The following is a 22425-nucleotide window of genomic DNA, read 5'->3' as shown; positions in this document are numbered from 1 at the left end:
CTCACAGGAGGGTTGGCCCAAGTTCACCCAGTGTGCATCATGGCTAAACTTGGATTTACATCTGGCTCTTCCTGGTCTAAGTCAGACATTCTACTACATTGGCTCAAGTGATTTTTCTAATGTATTCTGCTGCTGTTTAAAGCAGTTAGCCAGTCTTCACCGTGAATTGTTGTGTTACGTTGGTATCTTTGTAAGCCACCTTGCTCAGGTAAGACAGGAAAGGTGTAAAGTGCAGGTTTAATTTATAACCATTGTGTTCTTCGTTCAGTATTAATTTGCTCAGGCACTGCATTTTTGTCCATTTCTAAGTTTACTATAAGGTTTGGAAGCCTGGATTATTCAGTCTTGGAAGCAAGACCACCTGTTGACACTGCTGTGAACCCAATGCCAATTTGGCCCGTGATATTTTGGGGATGATGCACAATAAGATGATTTGGGTGAGACGTGGGAGCTAGGATTCATCTTGACTTCTCTACTGAACCAGTACTTTAAACTCTGGAATAGTCAAATCAGTTCCTTGGCCATTCCCTAAATATGTCATATGGATTCAGAGCTGCTTTGGCAGCCATAGAAGAAGAAGAAGAAGAGTTTGGATTTGATATCCCGCTTTATCACTACCCGAAGGAGTCTCAAAGCGGCTAACATTCTCCTTTCTCTTCATCCCCCACAACAAACACTCTGTGAGATGAGTGGGGCTGAGAGACTTCAGAGAAGTGTGACTAGCCCAAGGTCACCCAGCAGCTGCATGTGGAGGAGCGGAGACGCGAACCCGGTTCCCCAGATTACGAGGCTACCGCTCTTAACCACTACACCACACTGGCTCTCAAGAAGTCTCATGTTCCTCACCTTAGTAGAGCCTCAAGTTAGCTATATGCTGCGTCTTTGCAGGGAGCAGGGAGGCACTTATTTGCAGGATATCCCTGACACCTTTACTGGAATACTGCAAGCAGGGCTGTAGCTAGGGGGTGGTGGGCCCCCGCCAGAGGCGCAGGCATTTGGGGGTCCCAAAATCTGCTAAAAAACAAGTCTATAAATATAAATATTGATTGTTGCCTCATAAGAAATGGTTTAAAATAGAGGATGAATTGAATTGGAGGGTGGGGGTGGAGGAGAGGCAGAAAGAAGAACTAATTTGTCTGTGGCTGGGAGGGGGGGGCAATCTGGACGGTTCTGTCAGGGGTGCAAGATCACCTAGCTACAGGTCTGACTGCAAGGCTCTCAGAGACTACTGATTCCACTTATTCTCCAAGTTCAACGGCTGTTGAATTCCCCCTTTACTTTTCTCTACCTTGTTTTGTTTTTCTCTATTAACCAGCTTTTTCTCGCCATGTCCTATTATCTCATTTGCATGTTCTGTTTCACTTAGGCACCTGAGCAACTGCTTCTTTTTAAGTAATTTTTAATATAAAAGATGGAGATAACGATGATAAATTAAACCCTTGCTTTGAGGGAAAATGGGGTTGTTTTTGCTTACAGTTTGTGTAGCCCGAGTCTGCCAAGAGCATAATTACTTTGATGTCATGCATGATAAACTGCTGTGCATGCAGTATTAATGACGGTTTTCTGTGAGCCTGTAGCACTAATGGCCAGTCTTCTGCACCCTTGCTCTGGCCTCTGATCATGCAAAAGCAAGTCACCAACAGACAGCATATCACATGAACCATCTCTGGTTACCTAGAGCCTTTTTGAAAGGCGTACTTCTATTCATGCATTGTCCTGTTTTTTTCTCACTAATAGTGCTAGCAACTTAACAGCATAAATAACTTGACTGATCTTTAACTAAACATTACAGAATCCCCACCCCAAACTGCCCACCTTGTTATCCTGAAACAGCAATGAGATGCTGTCAGGCTGTGAAATGAAAGCACTGGGTTAAATGCTTACTTCCAAGTAAGCAAGCATAGGATTTTGTAGCAAGCCCCACTGACTTGCTCTCAGCTAAACAGTTTTAGATTATCTTGTGGAAAGGTTCAAACCCTTTTGCAGATTTGTTTATTCAAATGTTTCCACTCCACTGTTTCCTGTAGATTTGCAAAGTGGGTAAAAACATTAAAAGCACAATGAAACAAAATAAAAAAACACAATTTCACATAAACACACCAGAGACCAGGAGAATAACCTGCAATGATAATGTTAAGACCATCTAGGACTCAAAAGTGCTCTGGAAGGGAATTTTCCTAAATTGGTACCTGAAGGTCATGAAGTTAATCCTCACTGAGGGGCATTCTATTAGCTTGCTGCTACCATAGAAAGAAGATACTGCCCAATGTACTGCAGTCAGACAACAGGGGAATACAAAACAACAAACCATCAGCAATAGAATCCCTATAAACCGAAATAGCATGTTGAACACTGAAATAATGAAACAAGAAAACTTGCTGCTGCTTTTTTTACATAGCTGCCGTAAGAATTCCCTATGAACTGCTCTTTTGCAACACAAAATAAGATTTGATTGTATTTAACTGGGGTCTTCCAGCTAAAAGAACTGATCTTCACAGAGACCAAAGTTACCGTATTTTTCGCTCTATAACACGCACCAGACCATAACACGCACATAGTTTTTAGAGGAGGAAAACAAACAAACAAAAATATTCTAAATGAAACAGTGGATGTATGATTTTTGTGGTTCATGCTGTGGCCACAGACATGTGATCTGACAGTGAGTTTGGAGTAGCCCAATGCAAAAATCCTGAGGATCCATGTGGATCCATGCTTTGTAACCATGTTTTTGCACCACTGCGACCCTAGGCAACAGTGGGTGCGTGATTTTTTTGGTGCAGGCTGTAGCCATGGACATGCTATGTTATCTGATGGTGAATTTGGGGTGACCCAGTGCAAAGATCCTGTGGATCCATGCTTATAAAAGTCCCTATTAAGGAAAAAACAGACAGGATATACGAAGTATGGTTTCTTTTTTATTTACGGTATTTCTTTTTTGGCCACCTCTGTCACTGCAACCTTTGCTCTGTGCTTGCACACTTTTGGGCAATAGGGCATGTAACACACTTTTTTTCATCTGCCAAGATGTAGAAAATCAATTTTAATGTCCCTATATAAAATGCCTAGTGAAGCAGAAGGGTATTACATCAGCCACTGTATTAAGGCTAAACGTTTGAAGAACAGCTCTCTATGGGGGTGGGACTAAATTCCATTTTCAATCAATTGTTATTGTGGCAGCAATTATCAGTGTATAGCGCACAATGAGGAAATGAACTTTAAAAAAAATATATATAAAACATTCTCACGTTATACTTCTTCAAAGAAGAGTATTAGGCTTTTAATGAAGGGGAGAGGAGAGATGCTGTAATCCTCCTGGCTCAGGAGATTCTGATTTACCTGCCGCGTTAGAAAGTATAGATTAAGATATTTGATATACAGCATATAAATCCAGAGATTTCCATGTCTCACTCTGCAATCCAGCCTGCTGTTACTTACGAGCAGGGAAGCAGGGTTTCTCTTCCAAACAAGCATACTGTCTCCCTCCAGCAGTACATTGCTTGGAGAAGCTGTAATTTGGAGGGGGCCTGGGGGCAGGGCTCTCTGCTTTTGGAAAAGAAATGAGAAACCTACCATTGTAAAGCAAAAGTCCCCTCCACCCCACCCAAGCCAGCCCTCCCCCCCCCTCTCTCTCTCTCCCACTTGCGTGTTTTTCGGCTGCCTGCGAGTCCTTAGAGCACGGAGAGGAGGAGGTGGTGGGCTGGAGCCTGCACGCAGTGTGACTAGGAAAGAATTAGGAGGACTCGATCATTTCCTTAACCCTCTGCTTGCCAGGACGGCAGGGGATTCCCTGCTCTTTGTTGAGTTTGAGCAAACGCAGCAACAGAAGCGGGTGGACAGTAAGACCCTGAGGCAGAATGCAGGAAAGCAACAGCTTCCTCCTTCCCTCTTCCCTCCGCCCGCCCGCCCAATCTTATTTTTGCCTGATTTTTGCCTATTTTGCCCCTTCGCTCCGGAGAGTCAGCTCCAGGGACCACACATTCGCTCAATAACACGCACAGACATTTCACCTTACTTTTTAGGAGAAAAAATCTGCGTGTTATAGAGTGAAATTTACGGTAACTATTAATAATGCCAAGCAACTTAGGGGAGTTGGTTTTGTCTAACAGGTATGGATATGGAAGCGAGTGGTGTTTTTGAGGTATAAAATTTATTTAAAATTATTTTGTCATGAATAAAAATACTTAACAACAGAAGAAACACTAGGACACAAAGGAAACTCTGTTTCACTTCTGAAGACATATTCACAGTAAGCCAGTAAAAACATAAATTATCAAATGCCTTTTCTCGCACCGGGAGCCAAAAGCCAGGAAAGGCAGAGGTAAGCAATAGACTTTGCATGTATAACTTAATATAAAGCAGCTGCTGGTCCATGATAAAAATGTAGCATTTCCCAGCTGCAGATGAAAGGAAACACAGTACTTTTCCCACCTTCAACCTTTATATGCAGGTCGCAGTTCAGATCACTCGGGTAGCTTGAGTGCTATCAACGTGAAGAGAGGGGAGCTAGCTCCTACCAAATCGTGGCATAGAATAATCATTTTTACATTTACACCCCACTTTTCCTTCAAGGAGCTCAAAGTAGAATACAAGGTTCTCCATCACCATCTGCATTTTATCCTCACAGCAATCCTGTGAGGTAGGTTAGGCTGAGGGAAAACATCTGGTCACCCAGATAACATCATGGCCAAGAATTTCAATCCTGGTTTCCCCTTGTTTGCAGAAAGAAAGAAAAAACAGGTTCCCTAATACAAGAATCTTGGTATTAAGACAATGCAGTATAGAGGCTGCTGGTACTAACAGTCTGGACAAATGAATATGAGGAGTGTAAGACCAGAGCCCTCTGGTGGTCAACTCACTTAGTAAGAGGTTTCAGGAGTCATGACAAAAGCAAGTCCTCAAGACGATCACCAGAACAGAATTCCATCTTACATACATTTGCTGTCTGTTAGCCTATGGAATCCTCAGTTTGGTGTGTGCATCACGAGTGCCAAAAGTTTCACACAGCAGCATCTGAAAAAGAAACGGAGAAAGACTAGAATAAACTTGTCAAGCAAATTACTGACGCAATTTATACAGCTGCTCCATAAAATGAATTTTCTAGGCAAGCTCACAAAACAATTTCATCCGATGAAAGAGGAGAGAGCTTTGTAAATGTTTGGGACATGAAGATGTAATGGTAGATTTGTCACATACTTAAGAGGGCAAGGGGTGACTTGGAACCACCCAATATCCATTCTGTCTGCATTGATGCCTCTACAGCGAGACCCCATCTCTCAGTGTAGATGTGATATCATCCTATATACATAAAAATGTAAGGCTGTCATCACACTGCAGTTTGCGTGATTTTCGGCAGGCAACTATGCCAGTTCCAGTGTGGCAAGAGAAGAGCAGGCAGGCAGATGAGTGAGGAAGCAATGCAGGTGGCGAGAGGCCCAGTCAAGCTGTTTAAACAGAAGGTGGGAGATGCTTCAGAGAGCAGTTGGCCAAACCATACTCTGAAATGCTTCTCCCCTCCTTTAAAAGAGGGCAGGTGTTTGGGTGACCTACAAGAAAAGGGGCAGGTCTGGGTGAACTGTGAGGAAATAGGTGAAGGGGTGCATTGATAAATGAAGGAGTTGATGCATGTGGGGGAGAAAGAGGTGGGCAAAGGGATTGGTAGGTAGGGTTGGCACATGGAGCGAGCAGGTGTAGGAGCTTCTAGTAAATATTTTTAAATGCTCTATAGGACGCACCTAGTTTTTGGAGGAGGAAAACAAGAAAAAAATTATTCTGAATCTCAGAAGCCAGAACAGCAAGAGGGATCTGGCTTCTGGGATAGCCTCTTGCTGTTCTGGCTTCTGGGATAGCCGCAAAAAGCCTCTGCAGGGCAGCGGGATGAAGGCTCCCCCTGCCCTGAAGAGGCTTTGCACAGCAAAGCCAGGACAGCAAGAGGGATCGCTGCGCAGCGATCCCTCTTGCTGTCCTGGCTTATGGGATAGCTGCACATAGCCTCTTCCAGGCAGCAGGATAAAGGCTCCCCCAAGAGCCGTGCTCCCTTTAAAGAGCGTGCGGAGCGTGTGTGCGGCTCTTGGGGGCTTTTCTCCAAGGAGGGAGAAGGGCAGCCCTTCTCCCTCCTTGGGGAAAAGCCCCCAAGAGCCGCACACACACACTCCACGGGGGTCTTTAAAGGGAGCACTGCGCAGAGCCTCCCGCCTGCATTCGCTCCATAAGACACACACATTTCCCCTTACTTTTTAGGAGGGAAAAGTGCATCTTATAGAGTGAAAAATACAGTATATACAAACAATACCAAACCAGAAGATTTTTGTCTTATTTTTAAAAAAATATAGACATGAACAGGGAGAAATTAATACAGAATGAGAGTGCAAATGTTCAGGCATGAGTAAAAAAAATTTTGAATGTAAGCAAGTGTTTTCAAATGTTTTTATCCCTGATAAAGGTCACCAGCTAAATTATAGTTAACTGCGAGTATTTATTTAAAATATTTTATTCCATCTGCTCAAAGCTTCTAATGAGCAGGTACACCTTTTTTTTAATCCACTCCTTTATATAATGAGTCGTTTATTGAAGGGATGGCATGAATAATATCAGAGATGTCTGCACATGAGATGGAATTTTATAGGTACCAAGCTTATGCTTAGCAGGCCAAGAATATCTTACAATGAAGGGAGGCAATGGAGGAAGCTCTAGTAGTGTCAGTCTGCAGTATAATTTACGTAAATGTGAGCTGACTTGGGTCAAACATATTGCTGAGTTCTTTGTTGAACCTTGCAGCTACAGCAGGAATGGAGTATTTAGGTCTCTCCGGCTTTGTAACGCAGTTTACAATCTAGGTTGCAAGAGTCAGAGAACACAAGTGAACAAGGCTGTTTCTTATGTCCGAGACGATCCATGATGCCGCTGACAGGTTGGGGGAGGACAATGTCTTGGGTAGAATCACTTTATCTTTCTTGCTTGTCATCCTCACCTACGCTCAGACAGTTCTGCCAATGGACCACCAATTGGTCATTCCATGTTTAAATAATGAAAGTTAGCTATGGTTGGTGCAGTTTAATTGACTAGATACTTACCTGTTGACTGAGTGACACAAGAGACTTTGTAGGATAGCCATATACTTAAGAGACACAGAAATGAAGCTAAGAAGCCAAATACCTGTTTAAAACAAAACAAAAAGAGCCGTGCGATAACTAAACCTTCTAGTATAGAGAATCCAATATACCCTATACCAACATTTAAGATTTATCCACTAAGGATTCTGTTCACATCATGCATCCAGTTGATAGATCCTATCCAGGATAATAAGGTGGCACTGTGGGTTAAACCACAGAGCCTAGGGCTTGCCGATCAGAAGGTCAGCGGTTCGAATCCCTGCGACGGGATGAGCTCCTGTTGCTTGGTCCCTGCTCCTGCCCACCTAGCAGTTAGAAAGCACGTCAAAGTGCAAGTAGATAAATAGGTACCACTCTGGCAGGAAGGTAAACGGCATTTCCGTGCGCTGCTCTGGTTCGCCAGAAGTGGCTTAGTCATGCTGGCCACATGACCTGGAAGCTGTACGCTGGCTCCCTCGGCCAATAAAGTGAGATGAGCGCCACAACCCAAGTCGCCCGTGACTGGACTTAAGTGTCAGGGGTCCCTTTACCCCATTACCTTTATTCAGGATAAATTAGGCTTCTAGTTTAAAGTGCTGTTTCATGAACTCTGTTGGACTAACATACTCGATGTTGCCAGCTTATTATGCAGCCAAAAGAGTGGCCATTAGGAGCTACAACCCAGAAACTCTGAAATCTGCATGACCCCAATGGCCACATGATGTAGCCATATAGTGTGGAATCTGGCTGCAGAGGCAGAGTTTTAGAGAACCTAATTATAATTTAAAGTGGGCAAAGCTTACACAGCCCTTGTTATTGCAGGGGAAAGTCTAGTACAGTGGTACCTTGGTTGTCAAACTTAATCCATTCTGGGAGTCCATTTGACTCCCGGAACCATTCGAAAACCAAGGCGCAGCTTCGGATTAAGGAAGCCGCATCGGATGTTCAGCTTCCAAAAAACGTTTGCAGACCGGAACACTCACTTCCGGGTTTGCGGAGTTCAGGATCTGATTTGTTCAGGAGCCAAGCCAAGTACCTCAGAAGGCAAACCCCTTGCAAGTCGAACGTTTTGGCTCCGAATGCAGCAAACCCAGAAGTGAGTGTTCTGGTTGTGAACATTCTTTGGAACCTGAATGTCTGACGCTGTTTACGTGGCTTCCAAACATTTTGGAAGTTGAACGGACTTCCGGAACGGATTTCCTTCGACTTCCGAGGTACCACTGTATGTATACAAGGTTTTGTCAAAGGCCCTCCAACACTCAACCCATCCAGGATACAGAGCACAAACAAGGGACAAATCCTGACTTGTGGTATAGACTACAGCTCTACCTTACATGCAGCTCTACCTTACATGCATACAAAGAGTAATTATGCAGAAAAAACTTGGAATCTGCACTAAAATCAGACCCCAGCAGTAACAATGTAAAAGCAATTCCTTGTCGATTGGGGGGGAAAGTAGCCTCACCGCTCCAGCTGTAAGACTTGCTGACCCAGAGCTTCTGGCCACCACCACCACCGATCCAATGAGAAGAAGGGTGGTACCTATTAGGTAATGGAGAAACTCCTGAAAAGAAACAAACACAGAACAGTTTTGAAAACAACCCAATAGGAGCATTTCAATGTGGCACAACACTGCCAGCCAATGAGATTCTTTTGCTTTAAATCACCTGTGAAAAAGGAAACATGGGACTGCTGTCTCTGGCCCAAATCACATTTCCTGGAGGAAAGACAAGGTTCTGCTGAAACAGATAAGGTTTCTATCCCTTGCTCTTCCCGCTCCCCGCCAAAACAAACAAACAAACAAACAAGTTCTTTTCGAGATTGCATAATAGGTAACCATAAGAGAGATGTTGTAGACTTGCTGGTGCATGTTATTGATGAGGAGAGCGTAACTCCCAAACAGAAAGGCAAAGCCCTATTGATCTCTGAGGGTTCTGCTTGCATCCCTTCCTCACTTTTAGTGTGCATCTGTGGCCAAATTCTCATTCTCTCTTTAGGCTTTGGAATACACGGGGATCCTTTTTTGCTCCTTAAATCATAGTGTGAGTGCGGCATGATTTGCTGCCTGTTTATATTTGCAACTTTGCTTTCCGAAGCAGCATTCATATCCGCTATCACTTTCATTTCAAGAAACGAACCAACTTTTCTTTATTCCTCTTGTGTGAGCTTCTTGGGGCATAAGGTTAAGGATAAATAAATTCACAACAGATGCATGTTCTGATTCTCAGCTTAATACTGGGGCAGTGCATACGAAGACACCTGCACATGGATTCAATGCCACTTTGAGCTCCTGCGAGGAAAAGTGGCATATAAAACGATAATAATACATACACCTGATTTTAAAGCCTTTAGCAGAGATGCTGCAACTACATTTCCAAACGAGGGATAAAGGTAAAGGGACCCCTGACCATTAGGTCCAGTCGTGGCCAACTCTGGGGTTGCGGCGCTCATCTCGCTTTATTGGCCAAGGGAGCTTCCGGGTCATGTGGCCAGCATGACTAAGCCAGTTCTGGCGAACCAGAGCAGCACATGGAAACGCCGTTTACCTTCCCGCCGGAACAGTACCTATTTATCTACTTGCATATGACGTGCTTTCGAACTGCTAGGCTGGCAGGAGCAGGGACCGAGCAACGGGAGCTCACCCCATCACAGGGATTCGAACCGCCGACCTTCTGATCAGCAAGTCCTAGGCTCTGTGGTTTAACCTACAGCGCCACTAAAAAGCAGGTTATAGAATTGCATGTCCTAAGGCTACTGCGGAAAGTTAGCATATCACATAGGTGGGTCTAGTCTCCACACACCCATGCTACTTTTTGATCCGCAAAGAGGAAGCATTTCAAAACTGATAAGCATTTCTAAAGTGGTACCGTGATGGTCCCAGGAGGTTTGAACTACGTGGTATTTCTGAAACTGGGACTTTACAGTACAATAGGAAAGTGATAATGTCACCAATACACCTCTCTCTGTCTTTCCCAGAAAGACCCGAACTGCATGAAATGTTGTTTTTATTCTCTTGGGTACTAATTAGAGCAAACTCCAACACAGAGTTTGCTCTGCTACTTTGCACTCCTTTGCCCCTCCATGGGCTATGAAGATTCTGGAGCAAATTTTCCAATTGTCTGACCTTCCCCGTGGGAGAGGGCCTGCAGCAGTTTACTGAATAGCAAGTCAGAGAGACAGAGCAGACTCATCTCTCCAGTGGATGCTGTATGCAGCGATAACAGCAGAGAAAGTAAAGGTAAAGGTAAAGGGACCCCTGACCATTAGGTCCAATTGTGACAGACTCTGGGGTTGCGGCGCTCATCTCGCTTTATTGGCCGAGGGAGCTGGTGTACAGCTTCTGGGTCATGGGGCCAGCATGACTAAGCCACTTCTGGCGAACCAGAGCAGTGCATGGAAATGCCATTTACCTTCCCGCCGGAGTGGTACCTATTTATCTACTTGCACTTTGACATGCTTTTGAACTGCTAGGTTGGCAGGAGCAGGGACTGAGCAACAGGAGCTCACCCTGTCGCAGGGATTCGAACCGCCGACCTTCTGATCGGCAATTCCAAGGCTCTGTGGTTTAACCCACAGCGCCACCTGCGTCCCAGCAGCTGGGTCAAATCAGGAGTGGGGAAATGCCATCGTCATACATGTACTACAGTATAGTCTTCGACCATCTGCAGTAACTGAAACATTGTGGCAGCTCAGCCGACACACATGCATCCCCTCTAACTTGCTTGTTGCAAATGCAGATTGCAGAGCCCATCACATTTTAGGACAGCTAGGAGTCACGGGAATCCTGCCATTTCAAAAGGGCCTGAAAGTGTGCTGGGGGAAACCTGAGGTTCCTCTTTATGTTCTGATAATGTAAATTTCCTTACTGTGAAAACTGATGACTGGGAGCTGATCACTTAAGATTTAATTCTCTTTACGTTTGGACTTTGCTTAGATCTCACTGTCACATTTTATGGCTTTTTGGTCCCACTGTCTTACTAATGTTTTCTTTCGGGGGTGGGGAGCTTTTGTTTGTCTTTACAAGTGCCACGGGCCAATTTATTAAAAGCAACTTGTCCCGTACCCCCCGGAAATTAAAAACAAGAGCGATTTTAACTACGAGCAGGAACTTACTGCAAGTGGCCAGTTGATGCAAGTCAGCATTCGGTAAATTCTGAAGATATAGACGACGTAGAAAATGAAGATCATAACTAAGTCAAACATGGAGATAATTTTGAAGTAGGTATATGTACTGTGACCGGCCACTGGTGAAGCAATGATGCAAATAAATCCGATCAGGAGCAATAGCTGAAAGGCAGGAGACAAAAGAGGGTGAATGAACAGGAAAGCAAAACAAACTCACTCCCAACTCGCAGTAAAATGCTCAAAATGAAGAAAAGAAAAATCACTTTTTGAAGAGTCAGAAGAAAACAATTCCAACTAAAGTAACAATAATAACACTTAAAAGTTTAGATTACAAAAATATATTGGGGGAGGGAATACACTGGGGTACAATCCTAGGCAAACTTACAGCATGCAACTCAGTTTGAAGTCAGTGGAACTTTGGTGTAAATGTTTGTTGGGTTCAAGCTGCCAAGAGGGCAGGTTTCTAAAGACGGCAACAGTTACAGTGGTACCTCGGGTTACATACGCTTCAGGTTACAGACTCCGCTAATCCAGAAATAGTACCTCACGTTAAGAACTTTGCTTCAGGATGAGAACAGAAATCGTGCTCCGGTGGCACGGCAGCAGTGGGAGGCCCCATTTGCTAAAGTGGTGCTTCAGGTTAAGAACGGACCTCTGGAATGAATTAAGTACTTAACCCAAGGTACCACTGTACTACTGTTTTGCTAAGTGGGGCTTAGGTCATCAGCAAACAGAGGTCCAGAACACAATGGCTGCATGCTAACACTATGTCTCATTCTAGACTAAAAGAGGAAAACCTCGCATTTAAGAATAATTTACAGTTGATTTAAATATGAAAACACCACATTTAGTCCTGTATCCTCTCTCCACAAGAGCCAACTAGATTGCCTGTAAGAAGCCTGCAATGTGGACCGGAACACAATAGCACCTTCCCCTCCTCTTGTGCTACCCAGAAATTATACCCAAAAACCCACAACCTCCAGTACTTAAGGAAGTACAGCGGTAGCTCGGGTTACATACGCTTCAGGTTACATACGCTTCAGGTTACAGACTCCGCTAATCCAGAAACAGTACCTCAGGCTAAGAACTTTGCTTCAGGATGAGAACAGAAATTGTGCTCCGGCAGCGCGGCGGCCCCATTAGCTAAAGTGGTGCTAAAGAACAGTTTCAGGTTAAGAATGGACCTCCGGAACGAATTAAGTACTTAACCCGAGGTACCACTGTACACATAAGATTCCTTAAGCTTCAAAATTCCAATATCCTCCACATTTAGAGACATCCAGCCATTTACACACTTCAGAGGCCGCCAATCTTTCTGGGCCTGTGAGTACATTTGCAAACCAGAGAAACTGTGCTGGGCACCATGTACAAAATCAGAACACAGATGCAACACACAAATACACTTATTCTCCCCCTGCCAGACATTCCATTTAGCAGCTTCAAAAGACTATGTCTTTCAAAACTAATCTCAGAATCGATTGGGACACCATGGACGAAGAGGTGAAAGAGGTCATGATTAAATGGGCCATAGACCTGGGATATAAATTAGATTACGATAGGTGGATAAAACTCTGGAACAAGGACATGAAATTCTCAGCTTGTGTGGGGTTCCGAGAAAACATGGAAAAGATGATGTACCGTTGGTACATCACTCCAGTGAAATTGGTAAAGATGTATAAGACCTGCTGGAAATGTAAAAAGAAAGAGGGAGATTTCCACCATATGTGGTGGATGTGCGAGGAAGTGAAGAGGTTCTGGGGTCTTATCTATGATGAATTAAAAAAGATTTTGAAATATACTTTCCCTAAAAAGCCCGAAGCTTTTCTTTTAGGAATGGTGGGAGATGAGATCAAGAAAGATGACCAAACCTTGTTCCAATATGCAACGGCAGCGGCTAGGATACTGTTAGCGCAGAACTGGAAAACACCTAACATCCCAACAATCAGAGAATGGCAAACCAAGCTATTTGAATACATAGACCTAGCAATGATTACAAAGAAGATCAGGCATCAGAAAAACACCAAATTTATTAATGATTGGAGTAAATTTATTTTATACATGGAAACGAACCTAGGAAATATTAAAATCACAGTAGGCGTAATATAAAACCTGCGAGGTAGAGACAATGGTTGTAAAAGGACACTGCAGATGATAATATTGAGACATAGCTCAAACTGTGGTGGAGGGAAGTCATACTAATGATATAGTATGGATTAATGTTTTAGTATATAGTTTACTTATGTGTTATGTAATTTTGTTTTTTGTTTTTCTTTGCTGTTTTTGATATGTCTGTGGATTTGTGTGTTTTTTATATGCTGGAATAAAATAAAATTTAAAAAACAAAACAAAAAAAAACAAAAACAAAACTAATCTCAGAATGGCAGGTGGGGGAGGACAGGACCCCACAGGTGCCGGGGAAGGCATTTGGATTAGATACTGGGAAGGTTAGCAAGCTCTACAACCAATGAAGGTGCTTCTGATTAGCTGCACTCTGGCATTATACAACTCAACATTACATAGAATATGCAAACAGGGACGAGCATGCTACCTCTGCCCCCATCACTGTACAAGAGTTGGAAGGCAGAGTGTCTGCAGCGAAGGCATTGTGCTCCTATAGATTCCCCACAAGATGCAGAATACTGGAGAAATCCAGGCTCTACACTGCCATGGGAAGTTTCCATTAAGCACCAGAGGTCCCTCACTGCAGATGGTTGTCCTTCAACTCGTGCAAGGTGACAGGGACAGGTGGAACAGAAGTGGCACTTTCCTCCCCATCCACATATTCTACTTACTCATCCATATAATGCCCGAATTGAACTGCTCTTTCAAACCAATTCAGCAACCCCTCATGGAGATAAACGATTCCACTGCACAGATGGAGATTTCAGAACCTTCGCTTCCATGAAGGGTAGCTCTTCATGCAAAAAAGGAAACCCCAGAAAAAGCGGCTATCTTCATTGTAAAGGGACCCCTGACCATTAGGTCCAGTGGCGGACGACTCTGGGGTTGCAGCGCTCATCTAATTTTATTGGCCGAGGGAGCCGGCATACAGCTTCCGGGTCATGTGGCCAGCATGACTAAGCTGCTTCTCGCAAACCAGAGCAGCACACGGAAACGCCGTTTACCTTCCCACCGGAGTGGTACCTATTTATCTACTTGCACTGGCATGCTTTTGAACTGCTGGGTTGGCAGGCGCTGGGACCAAGCAATGGGAGCTCACCCCGTTGCGGGGATTCAAACCGCCGACCTTCTGATCAGCAAGCCCTAGGCTCTGTAGTTTAACCCACAGCGCCACCCGCGTCCCTTGTTTTCATTGAGGTGCATACAAAACCTTGATCTCCCAGAGCACACCAGTCTACCAGTTCTCAATCAATATGTATTTTTGAATTTATAATCTGTAAAAAAAAATTATTCCTCCTAGGTAAAAGTTAAGAGATCATATTTCCCCCCCCCTCTCTGTTAGCGGGGTAATGCAATCCCACTTGAGAAATCCTCAAAAAATAATAATAATAATAATAATAATAATAATAATAATAATAATAATAATAATGAAAGGGATAGGGAAGAGATCCTGGAAAACTCATGCACCTTCTCTAGTGAAAGATGGATTCCAGTCCCCACTGTGCAATGCAACAAGTGTGTGCAAGATAAGAGATTTGATACAATAAGCCGTAACTTGACAGTTACGCATTTGAGCAGAATTCCCTTTGTAAATCTCAGATGTCGGGGTTACCATGTGCAATACTTTCTCTAGCTTTTTTTTTCAAGGTTAGAGAAAGTAGTTGCCAGTAAAGCACCTCAGTTCCTAGGGTCTTCTTTGAACAGGAAACACATTTTTTGTGCCTTCCTGTTTTGACTCAGCTGAATCTGCTATTACTAGTTCTTTACAATGCTACTCAAATCACAGCAAATCTTTCAATATTTATAGAGCCCTCCTTTTTTAAGAAACAAGCAAACAAAAATGCCATACTGAATTGGTTTTACATTTTGAAACCTCTGAGGAAATTCAGCTGCAGCTGAAATAGAGAGCCCTCACATGGGGAAAAGATCACAGCAAAAAGGTTTCTCTTTCTAGCAAGCGATGATTTTTAATGCAGTCTTTCCAGAGCTAGCTTCCAAGCTAAAAAAGACAAAGGGTTTAGCAATCTTGAGCTTTAATCCTGTCATGTCCTAAAGAAATCTTAAGTTGACATGTTTTCAATTCATATGCAGATGCAAAGCTTCCCCTTATTATTATTTTTTCAGATCTAGAACCATGCACAACAAACACAACAAATGCACAACAGATCTAGAACCATGCACAACAAACACAAAACAAAGGTAAAGGGCTGGATCCAAATGTGCCCTTTCACGAAGGAGGCTTGTTTCCGGGGGGGAAACCCTAACAAGTGTAGCTGCCCTACCTGTGCCCCAAGGCACTTAATTTATCAAACAGTTACGGCAAGCTTGTAGGTCTCCGTCCTTTGTAGTTCTTCCAGGGCATCTAAGCGGCGCTATTAGAAGTGCGCGCGGAGGGAAGAAAGATGAAGAGCAGGCGAGAGTTGCAAGACGAGGAAAACGGGAAGGAAGGAAGGAGGCAGAAGGGAAAGCAGTAAGTGGAGGGAGGCAGGCAGGCAGGCAGGCAGGCAGCTGAGCCGTCGGAAAGGCTGAGCAGAGCAGAGCCGACCCCATGGCCGCGGAGGAAGTCGCTGGCGGAGCGCGAAAGACGACGGAAAGCAAACTTTTTTTGAGTCCATGGTCTCTCCCGCCTTCGGAGGCGCAGATACAGCTCCTCGCCACGGACGCACGAGGGGGCCTAGGTACGCCTCTGCGTAAATACAGCAAGTCACAGTTGCTAGGCCATCGACTCTGAAACAAGCAGCCAGCTCAGCTTCCCCCCCCAACACCCAAACAGGCTTGACCAAAGGCGGCGTGGAGCGAGAACAGCGCGAAGAGCCGCGCTTCTCCTTCGCGCGCTCGACGGCGCAATGTGGCGCCCGCTATTCTGGAGAGAAGCGCGCTGGCGGGAGCAACACGTGCAAGAAGCCCTCCGCCTCTCATTGGAGCGCCAGATTTAGGCCACGTCGTCCTCCCTTGAGGAGGGGAAAAAAGGCGCGCGGCAAAACAAGCTCCAAAACTTTGGAGAAGGAACCCGGACCCCCGGAATCCCTGGACCGCCCGCCTCGGCCCCCTTACCATCTGGGCCACTTTGAGCAAGGCGGAGCAAGAGCCCGCGTAGCCTCTGTCCAGCAGCCCGGAGTCCGGCCCCGAGGCCGAAGGCGCCGCCGAGGACGTCGACGCGCCGCCGCTGCTGGCGTCGGTGCGGACCACCTGCAGCCCGCGAGACATCTTGGCGGGCGAGGAGACGGCGCGGCCGGCCCTTCCCTCACGCGCTCTTCTTCTTCCTCCTCCTCCTCCTCCGCGCTTCTAGGACCGCTATGGGGCTCCGGAGGCGGGACAGGGCGGGGCGGGCTGGGTTGGCTGGCTGGCTGCAGCGCCTCTCTGCACAGCTGGAGCGGGGCGGAGAGGACGAGCGAGGCTCCGGCGCCCCTGAGTCTCTTCCACCAGGCGGCCTGGTGGAAATCTGTGGCGCGCGTCCTGAAGAGGGAAGGTGGGCGGCGGCCGCCTCAGACAGAAGCCGTTTCCTAAAGGGACGGTGGGGGTGTCAAGCCAGAGCTTTAGCAGCCGGGACAGCGGGGCTTGGCTGCAGGGGACGAGGAGGGGACCCCCCACCCTCCTTAACAAGAACTCTTAAAACTTGAGTTTACACGGTGCGAGAGTTCACACGAGACTCCCGGGCCCGAGGCCTCTCTCGCGGACGCTTTTATTTGCCTATCCCGTCTCAGGCAGAGGGGCCGACTCTCCTTTTACGTTACTGAGGGAAACGCTTTCTACAAAACTTAACTCCACAATAAATATTTCAGTCGTCGAGGTGTCACAAGACTGCTGGGCTGTTCATTTTTAAAAGCTTTAAAAACAATGACGGCGTCTTTCTCTTCCTCCACCCCACCCCCACCTAATATCCGGCAATTTGGAAAGTCGTCTTTTAGCTTTGCAACTTCCTTTCCGAAAGGTCTTTCAGGGTTCACTCTTCTGTTTAATAAAAGTAGGTGGTTAATTACACGGAGGTGCAAGTGATGGGCTTTCCATTCTATGCTACCAGCTTCCTCTACAAAGGTTAAGCTCTGGACTGTTGTTTTGTTTTAATTAGATCTTAATAGGCAGCAAATAAAACTCTAGATTGTGAACAAAACATGCTAACAGGAGGTTCTGGTGGGAAAAACAAAAACCCTTCCCTATTTATCTCCTGCTGCTTGTGCAGAAACAGTGGCATAATAGTTGAGCATTTTAGTCAACTTCTCCTTTTATAAGGCACTATGGTGTTTTTTTTATTTAAAAAAAGAAGACTGCTCAATTGCTTCAATTTAAGTTTTTACTCATTATCGCCAACTTTCCCCAATAAGGAATATAATTGAGGTGAGTGATATGATAATGTAGGCACCAATTTGGGAATGTCCACTTCCCTTTATCGCCTCTACAGCGGGAGAGCCATGTTAGTCTATTACTACAGCAAAATCAGCAGGGAGCCTTGCAGCACCTTATAAGACCAGCAAATTTTATTATGGCATAAGCTTTCATTTTGTGGGTGGCGCTGTGGGTAAAACCTCAGCGCCTAGGACTTGCCGATCGCATGGTTGGCGGTTCGAATCCCCGCGGCGGGGTGCGCTCCCGTCGTTCGGTCCCAGCGCCTGCCAACCTAGCAGTTCGAAAGCACCCCCGGGTGCAAGTAGGTAAATAGGGACCGCTTACCAGCGGGAAGGTAAACGGCGTTCCGTGTGCTGCGCTGGCTTGCCAGATGCAGCTTGTCATGCTGGCCACGTGACCCGGAAGTGTCTGCGGGCAGCGCTGGCTCCCGGCCTATAGAGTGAGATGAGCGCACAACCCTAGAGTCTGGCAAGACTGGCCCGTACGGGCAGGGGTACCTTTACCTTTAAGCTTTAATTGACGAATACTTACCACACAATTAATTTAAGGAGTTTGCTGTCACAGCCTACTTAGATGGGTTTAGCATGTCATTGGGAAACAGGCGCTGGTACTCACAAAGAATCAGAATTGTAGAGTTGGAAGGGACCCCCAAGGGCCATCTAGTCCAACCCCCTCCAATGCAGGAATCTCAACTAGATCATACGTAACAGATGGCCATCCAACCTCTGCTCTAACAAAGGAAGAGTCTACCACCTCTCTTGGGAGTCTGTTCCACTGTCCAACAGCTCTTTACAGTTGGAAAGTTCTTCCTGATGGCTTAGTTGGAATCTCCTTTTTTCTAGCTTGAATCGATTGGTTCTGGTCCTAGCCTCCTGTACAGAAAACAAGCTTGCTCCACCCTCCATGTGGCAGCCCTTTAGATATTTGAAGATGGCGGGTGGCTCTGTGGAGGGACGCGGGTGGCGCTGTGGGTAAAAGCCTCAGCGCCTAGGGCTTGCCGATCGAAAGGTCGGCGGTTCGAATCCCCGCGGCGGGGTGCGCTCCCGTTGCTCGGTCCCAGCGCCTGCCAACCTAGCAGTTCGAAAGCACCCCCGGGTGCAAGTAGATAAATAGGGACCGCTTACCAGCGGGAAGGTAAACGGCGTTTCTGTGTTGCCAGAGCAGCGATGTCACGCTGGCCACGTGACCCAGAAGTGTCTCCGGACAGCGCTGGCCCCCGGCCTCTTGAGTGAGATGGGCGCACAACCCTAGAGTCTGTCAAGACTGGCCCATATGGGCAGGGGTACCTTTACCTTTACCTTTTATCGTATCTCCTCTCAAGTCTCGTCTTTTCCAGGCTAAACATACCCAGTTCCCTCAATGGTTCCTCATAAGGCTTGGTTTCCAGACCACCCTCTGACAACAATGGTGAGCAGCACCTCTCCAGGAATTCAGGCAGAGATCTTTGCAGCCATAGCTTTATATGTCAGGAATGGAACTTCTCTCCTTATTGTGCCCATACCCCATGGGCCAATTTTGACAGGTTGGAACAAGAGTGCCCACCTGTCAAAGTTCAAAGGGGCTTGCTGAGATCAGCAGAAATTTCAGCTTCACCCCAAATACACAGGAGGAATATGTAATCCTTGTCCCTGCTAGTGTGAATAAAGGACCTTATGCATTTCTTACTCTCTTCGTGTGTAGTTTGTCTAATTTCTGTGTGCAGGGATGTATTGTACAAAAAGAGATAGTGCACATGGTCTCCACAAAAACCTTACCTTCACAGTAACATTCCAAGGGACCACAACAAAGGTTCATTTATCTCTCATTCAGACGTATGGGGGGTGGGAGCATTATCATAACACAGCAAGCCCAGAGACCAGACTAAGAAAAGAGTTAACGTACACCTGACCATAAGACGTGCCTAGTTTTTAGAGGAGGAAAGGGGGAAAGCCCCATTTTTGGGGGATCACCTCACAGTTGTGCAGCTTCTTTTGCAAAGGAGAAAAGCCCCTTTTTTGAGGATCAGCTCAAAGTTGTTGAGCTTACTTTGCAAAGGGTTTTTATGGGGTTCAACTCACAGTTCTGCAGCTTTAGGAAAGGAAAGGGAGCCGTTTCTACAGTTTCCAAACAGATAATCTAATCAGCCAGTCACATGTCGCTGGGGAAACAGCCTCCATCTGCAGAACAATGGAGGCCTGGGCAAGGGAGCGGGGCCAGAAAGGGAGCCAGCGATTGACCGCACATTCGCTCCATAAGACGCACAGTCTCCCTTACTTTTTAGTAGGGAAAAAGTGTGTCTTCTGGAACGAAAAATACGGTAGCCTACTAGACCATTATACCATTTCCCCCCTTTAAATCAGGAGAGAAGTATTTTGGCTTCACAGGCCAGGTCCTTATTAGGTCCATCAATCACCCTCCTCCACCACCTGTTCAGAAGATGACTTGGTTCCCCTGTCCAGAAGGGGTGATTGAAACCCCTGCTGAAATGGAGGAAGGGGTTTGCCTTTTCTTCCCCTGAAGGTATCCTGCGTGGCAGAGGGTATAGATTTTTCTTCAGGGTTTACTCCTGAAGCCTCTTTTCTCATGGATGAGTATACAGTGGTACCTCTGGATGCGAACGGGATCCGTTCTGGAGCCCCGTTCGCATCCTGAGTAGAACGCAACCCGTGACTGTGTGTGCACGGGGCACGATTTGCCGCTTCTGCGCATGACGTCATTTTGAGCATTTGCGCATGCGGCGAAACCCGGAAGTAACGAGTTTCGTTACTTCCGGGTCGCCGCGGAGCGTAACCTGAAAATGCTCAACCTGAAGCATATTTAACCCAATGTATATTTAACCCAAGGGACGCGGGTGGCGCTGTGGGTAAAAGCCTCAGCGCCTAGGGCTTGCCGATCGAAAGGTCGGCGGTTCGAATCCCCGCGGCAGGGTGCGTTGGTTGCCTGCCAACCTAGCAGTTCGAAAGCACCCCTGGGTGCAAGTAGATAAATAGGGACCGCTTACTGGCGGGAAGGTAAACGGCATTTCCGTGTGCTGCGCTGTCTCGCCAGATGCAGCTTTGTCATGCTGGCCACGTGACCCGGAAGTGTCTCCGGGCAGCGCTGGCCCCCGGCCTCTTGAGTGAGATGGGCGCACAACCCTAGAGTCTGTCAAGACTGGCCCGTACGGGCAGGGGTACCTTTACCTTTACTTTTTATATTTAACCCAAGGCGTTTCCGTGCGCTGCTCTGGTTCACCAGAAGCGGCTTAGTCATGCTGGCCACATGACCCGGAAGCTGTACGCCGGCTCCCTCAGCCAATAAAGCGAGATGAGCGCCGCAACCCCAGAGTCGGTCACGACTGGACCTAATGGTCAGGGGTCCCTTTACCTTTACGACTGTAACTGCAAGGCATCAGTTTTCCTTCTAGAAGGGCGACCACCTTCCCAGGTTGGCGAGCCCCATCTGCTCCTCCGGTTCCCTCTATAGCATGTGTAGAAATCGCTGCCTTGACCATTGGATCTTCTATTGGCCTCATCCACTCAACCCACCAGAGCCTGTGCTACTGTAACAAATGACGAAACTTGATCCAGTGTACATGCGGCTGCAAAAGGCCTTCCCTGATACCCCTACAGTCCATTGCACCTGCTGAAATTAGGCATGAAAGGTTTCTGCTGTAGTTAATGTAATATGTTGTGGTGTATGCTTGGTTGTAGAGTGTGTGCGCGTTGCAGGGGATTCGACTAGATGACACTTGGGGTTGCTTCCAACACTACAATTCTATTGCAGATGACAGGATCTCTTGTTTGCAAGTGTGCCCAGAGGCCCAAAAAGGATGGTGACCCCATGTCTCACAGAAAGAGAGAAGAAGAAGGGGTGGCTCTGCCTTGTTTGGAGCTCTCATTCCTGCCCAGCATGCTGGTTCTTGACAGATTGGTCCTGAAGAAATGAGACCTTTGACAGGAAGAAGGCCTGCTTACCGAGTCAAAGATCAAGGTATAAATAATACTCCTTGGATTGACATTCCACAATTTTTGAATTAGTAAGTGAAATAAAGAACACTGCAACAATTAATTTTTTTAAAAAAAACTTTTGTTTTTATGTACATTGAAATGGTTCGAGGGAATACAAATCCAATACTTTACAAAATGTGCAACGAAGGAGGAGAAGGTCATGGCACCACACAGGTTGGAAATGGTTTGCTTTTTATATATATAAAAAATAGCTTGGTAATCGTAATACGCAGATTGAAAGAAAAAAAAAAATCGGATCATCTCCAACATAGATTCTGCTGTAATATCATAGCACCGATATTGCTATTGGACAAATCCATAATCAAGGAAGAACTTGTTTGTCAGCGATCAAATGAAAAAGAACTTATGTCTGAGATAAGAATGTACAAAATGTGAACTTCCAGAGGACGGTTTTCTGTTTCTTCCACATAGCCACCCAATATGAGCCAGTTACTTAAAAAGTAATTTCTTTAAGACTGCAATCCTAGGCACATCTTCCTTGGGAGTAAGTTGCATTGAACTCAGTTGGACTTACTTCCGAGTAGACACATATAAAATTGAGCTGTGGATTTTGAATGTTCCCACTGCTTCTAACAATCTACCAGCAATGAAAGCTGATTGGCCTACCCATATTAATTTGAGAAAGGATCCACTCTACAGTCTTGTAGATTTCCCATTCTAGTCATATGTTTACACTGCAGCAGCTTCAGAATAGTACACTAACTTTGGCCTTTGGCACCATTAGATGGTTAACTCTTGTAAGCAATTGCCAGATTGTG

General features: G+C 45.9%; 1 protein-coding gene across 1 annotated transcript; it reads right to left on the bottom strand.

Moving 5' to 3' along the window:
• Positions 1-4128: 4128 nt before the first annotated feature.
• On the bottom strand, positions 4129-16770 carry CMTM7 (CKLF like MARVEL transmembrane domain containing 7). Its single transcript, XM_028749629.2, has 5 exons — positions 16389-16770; positions 11202-11375; positions 8554-8652; positions 7071-7152; positions 4129-5010 (listed from the first exon to the last, which is right to left on the bottom strand). Exons 1-5 carry the CDS (start codon positions 16539-16541, stop codon positions 4997-4999), a joined length of 522 nt encoding a protein of 173 aa, XP_028605462.2. The 5' UTR covers positions 16542-16770; the 3' UTR covers positions 4129-4996.
• Between the last annotated feature and the right edge of the window lie 5655 nt (positions 16771-22425).

The sequence above is a fragment of the Podarcis muralis genome, chromosome 12 (genome assembly GCF_964188315.1).
Source record: "Podarcis muralis chromosome 12, rPodMur119.hap1.1, whole genome shotgun sequence".
Lineage (NCBI taxonomy): Eukaryota > Metazoa > Chordata > Lepidosauria > Squamata > Lacertidae > Podarcis > Podarcis muralis.
Note: the sequence above shows the minus strand (reverse complement) of the source record. Positions and strands in the feature narration are given on the sequence as shown.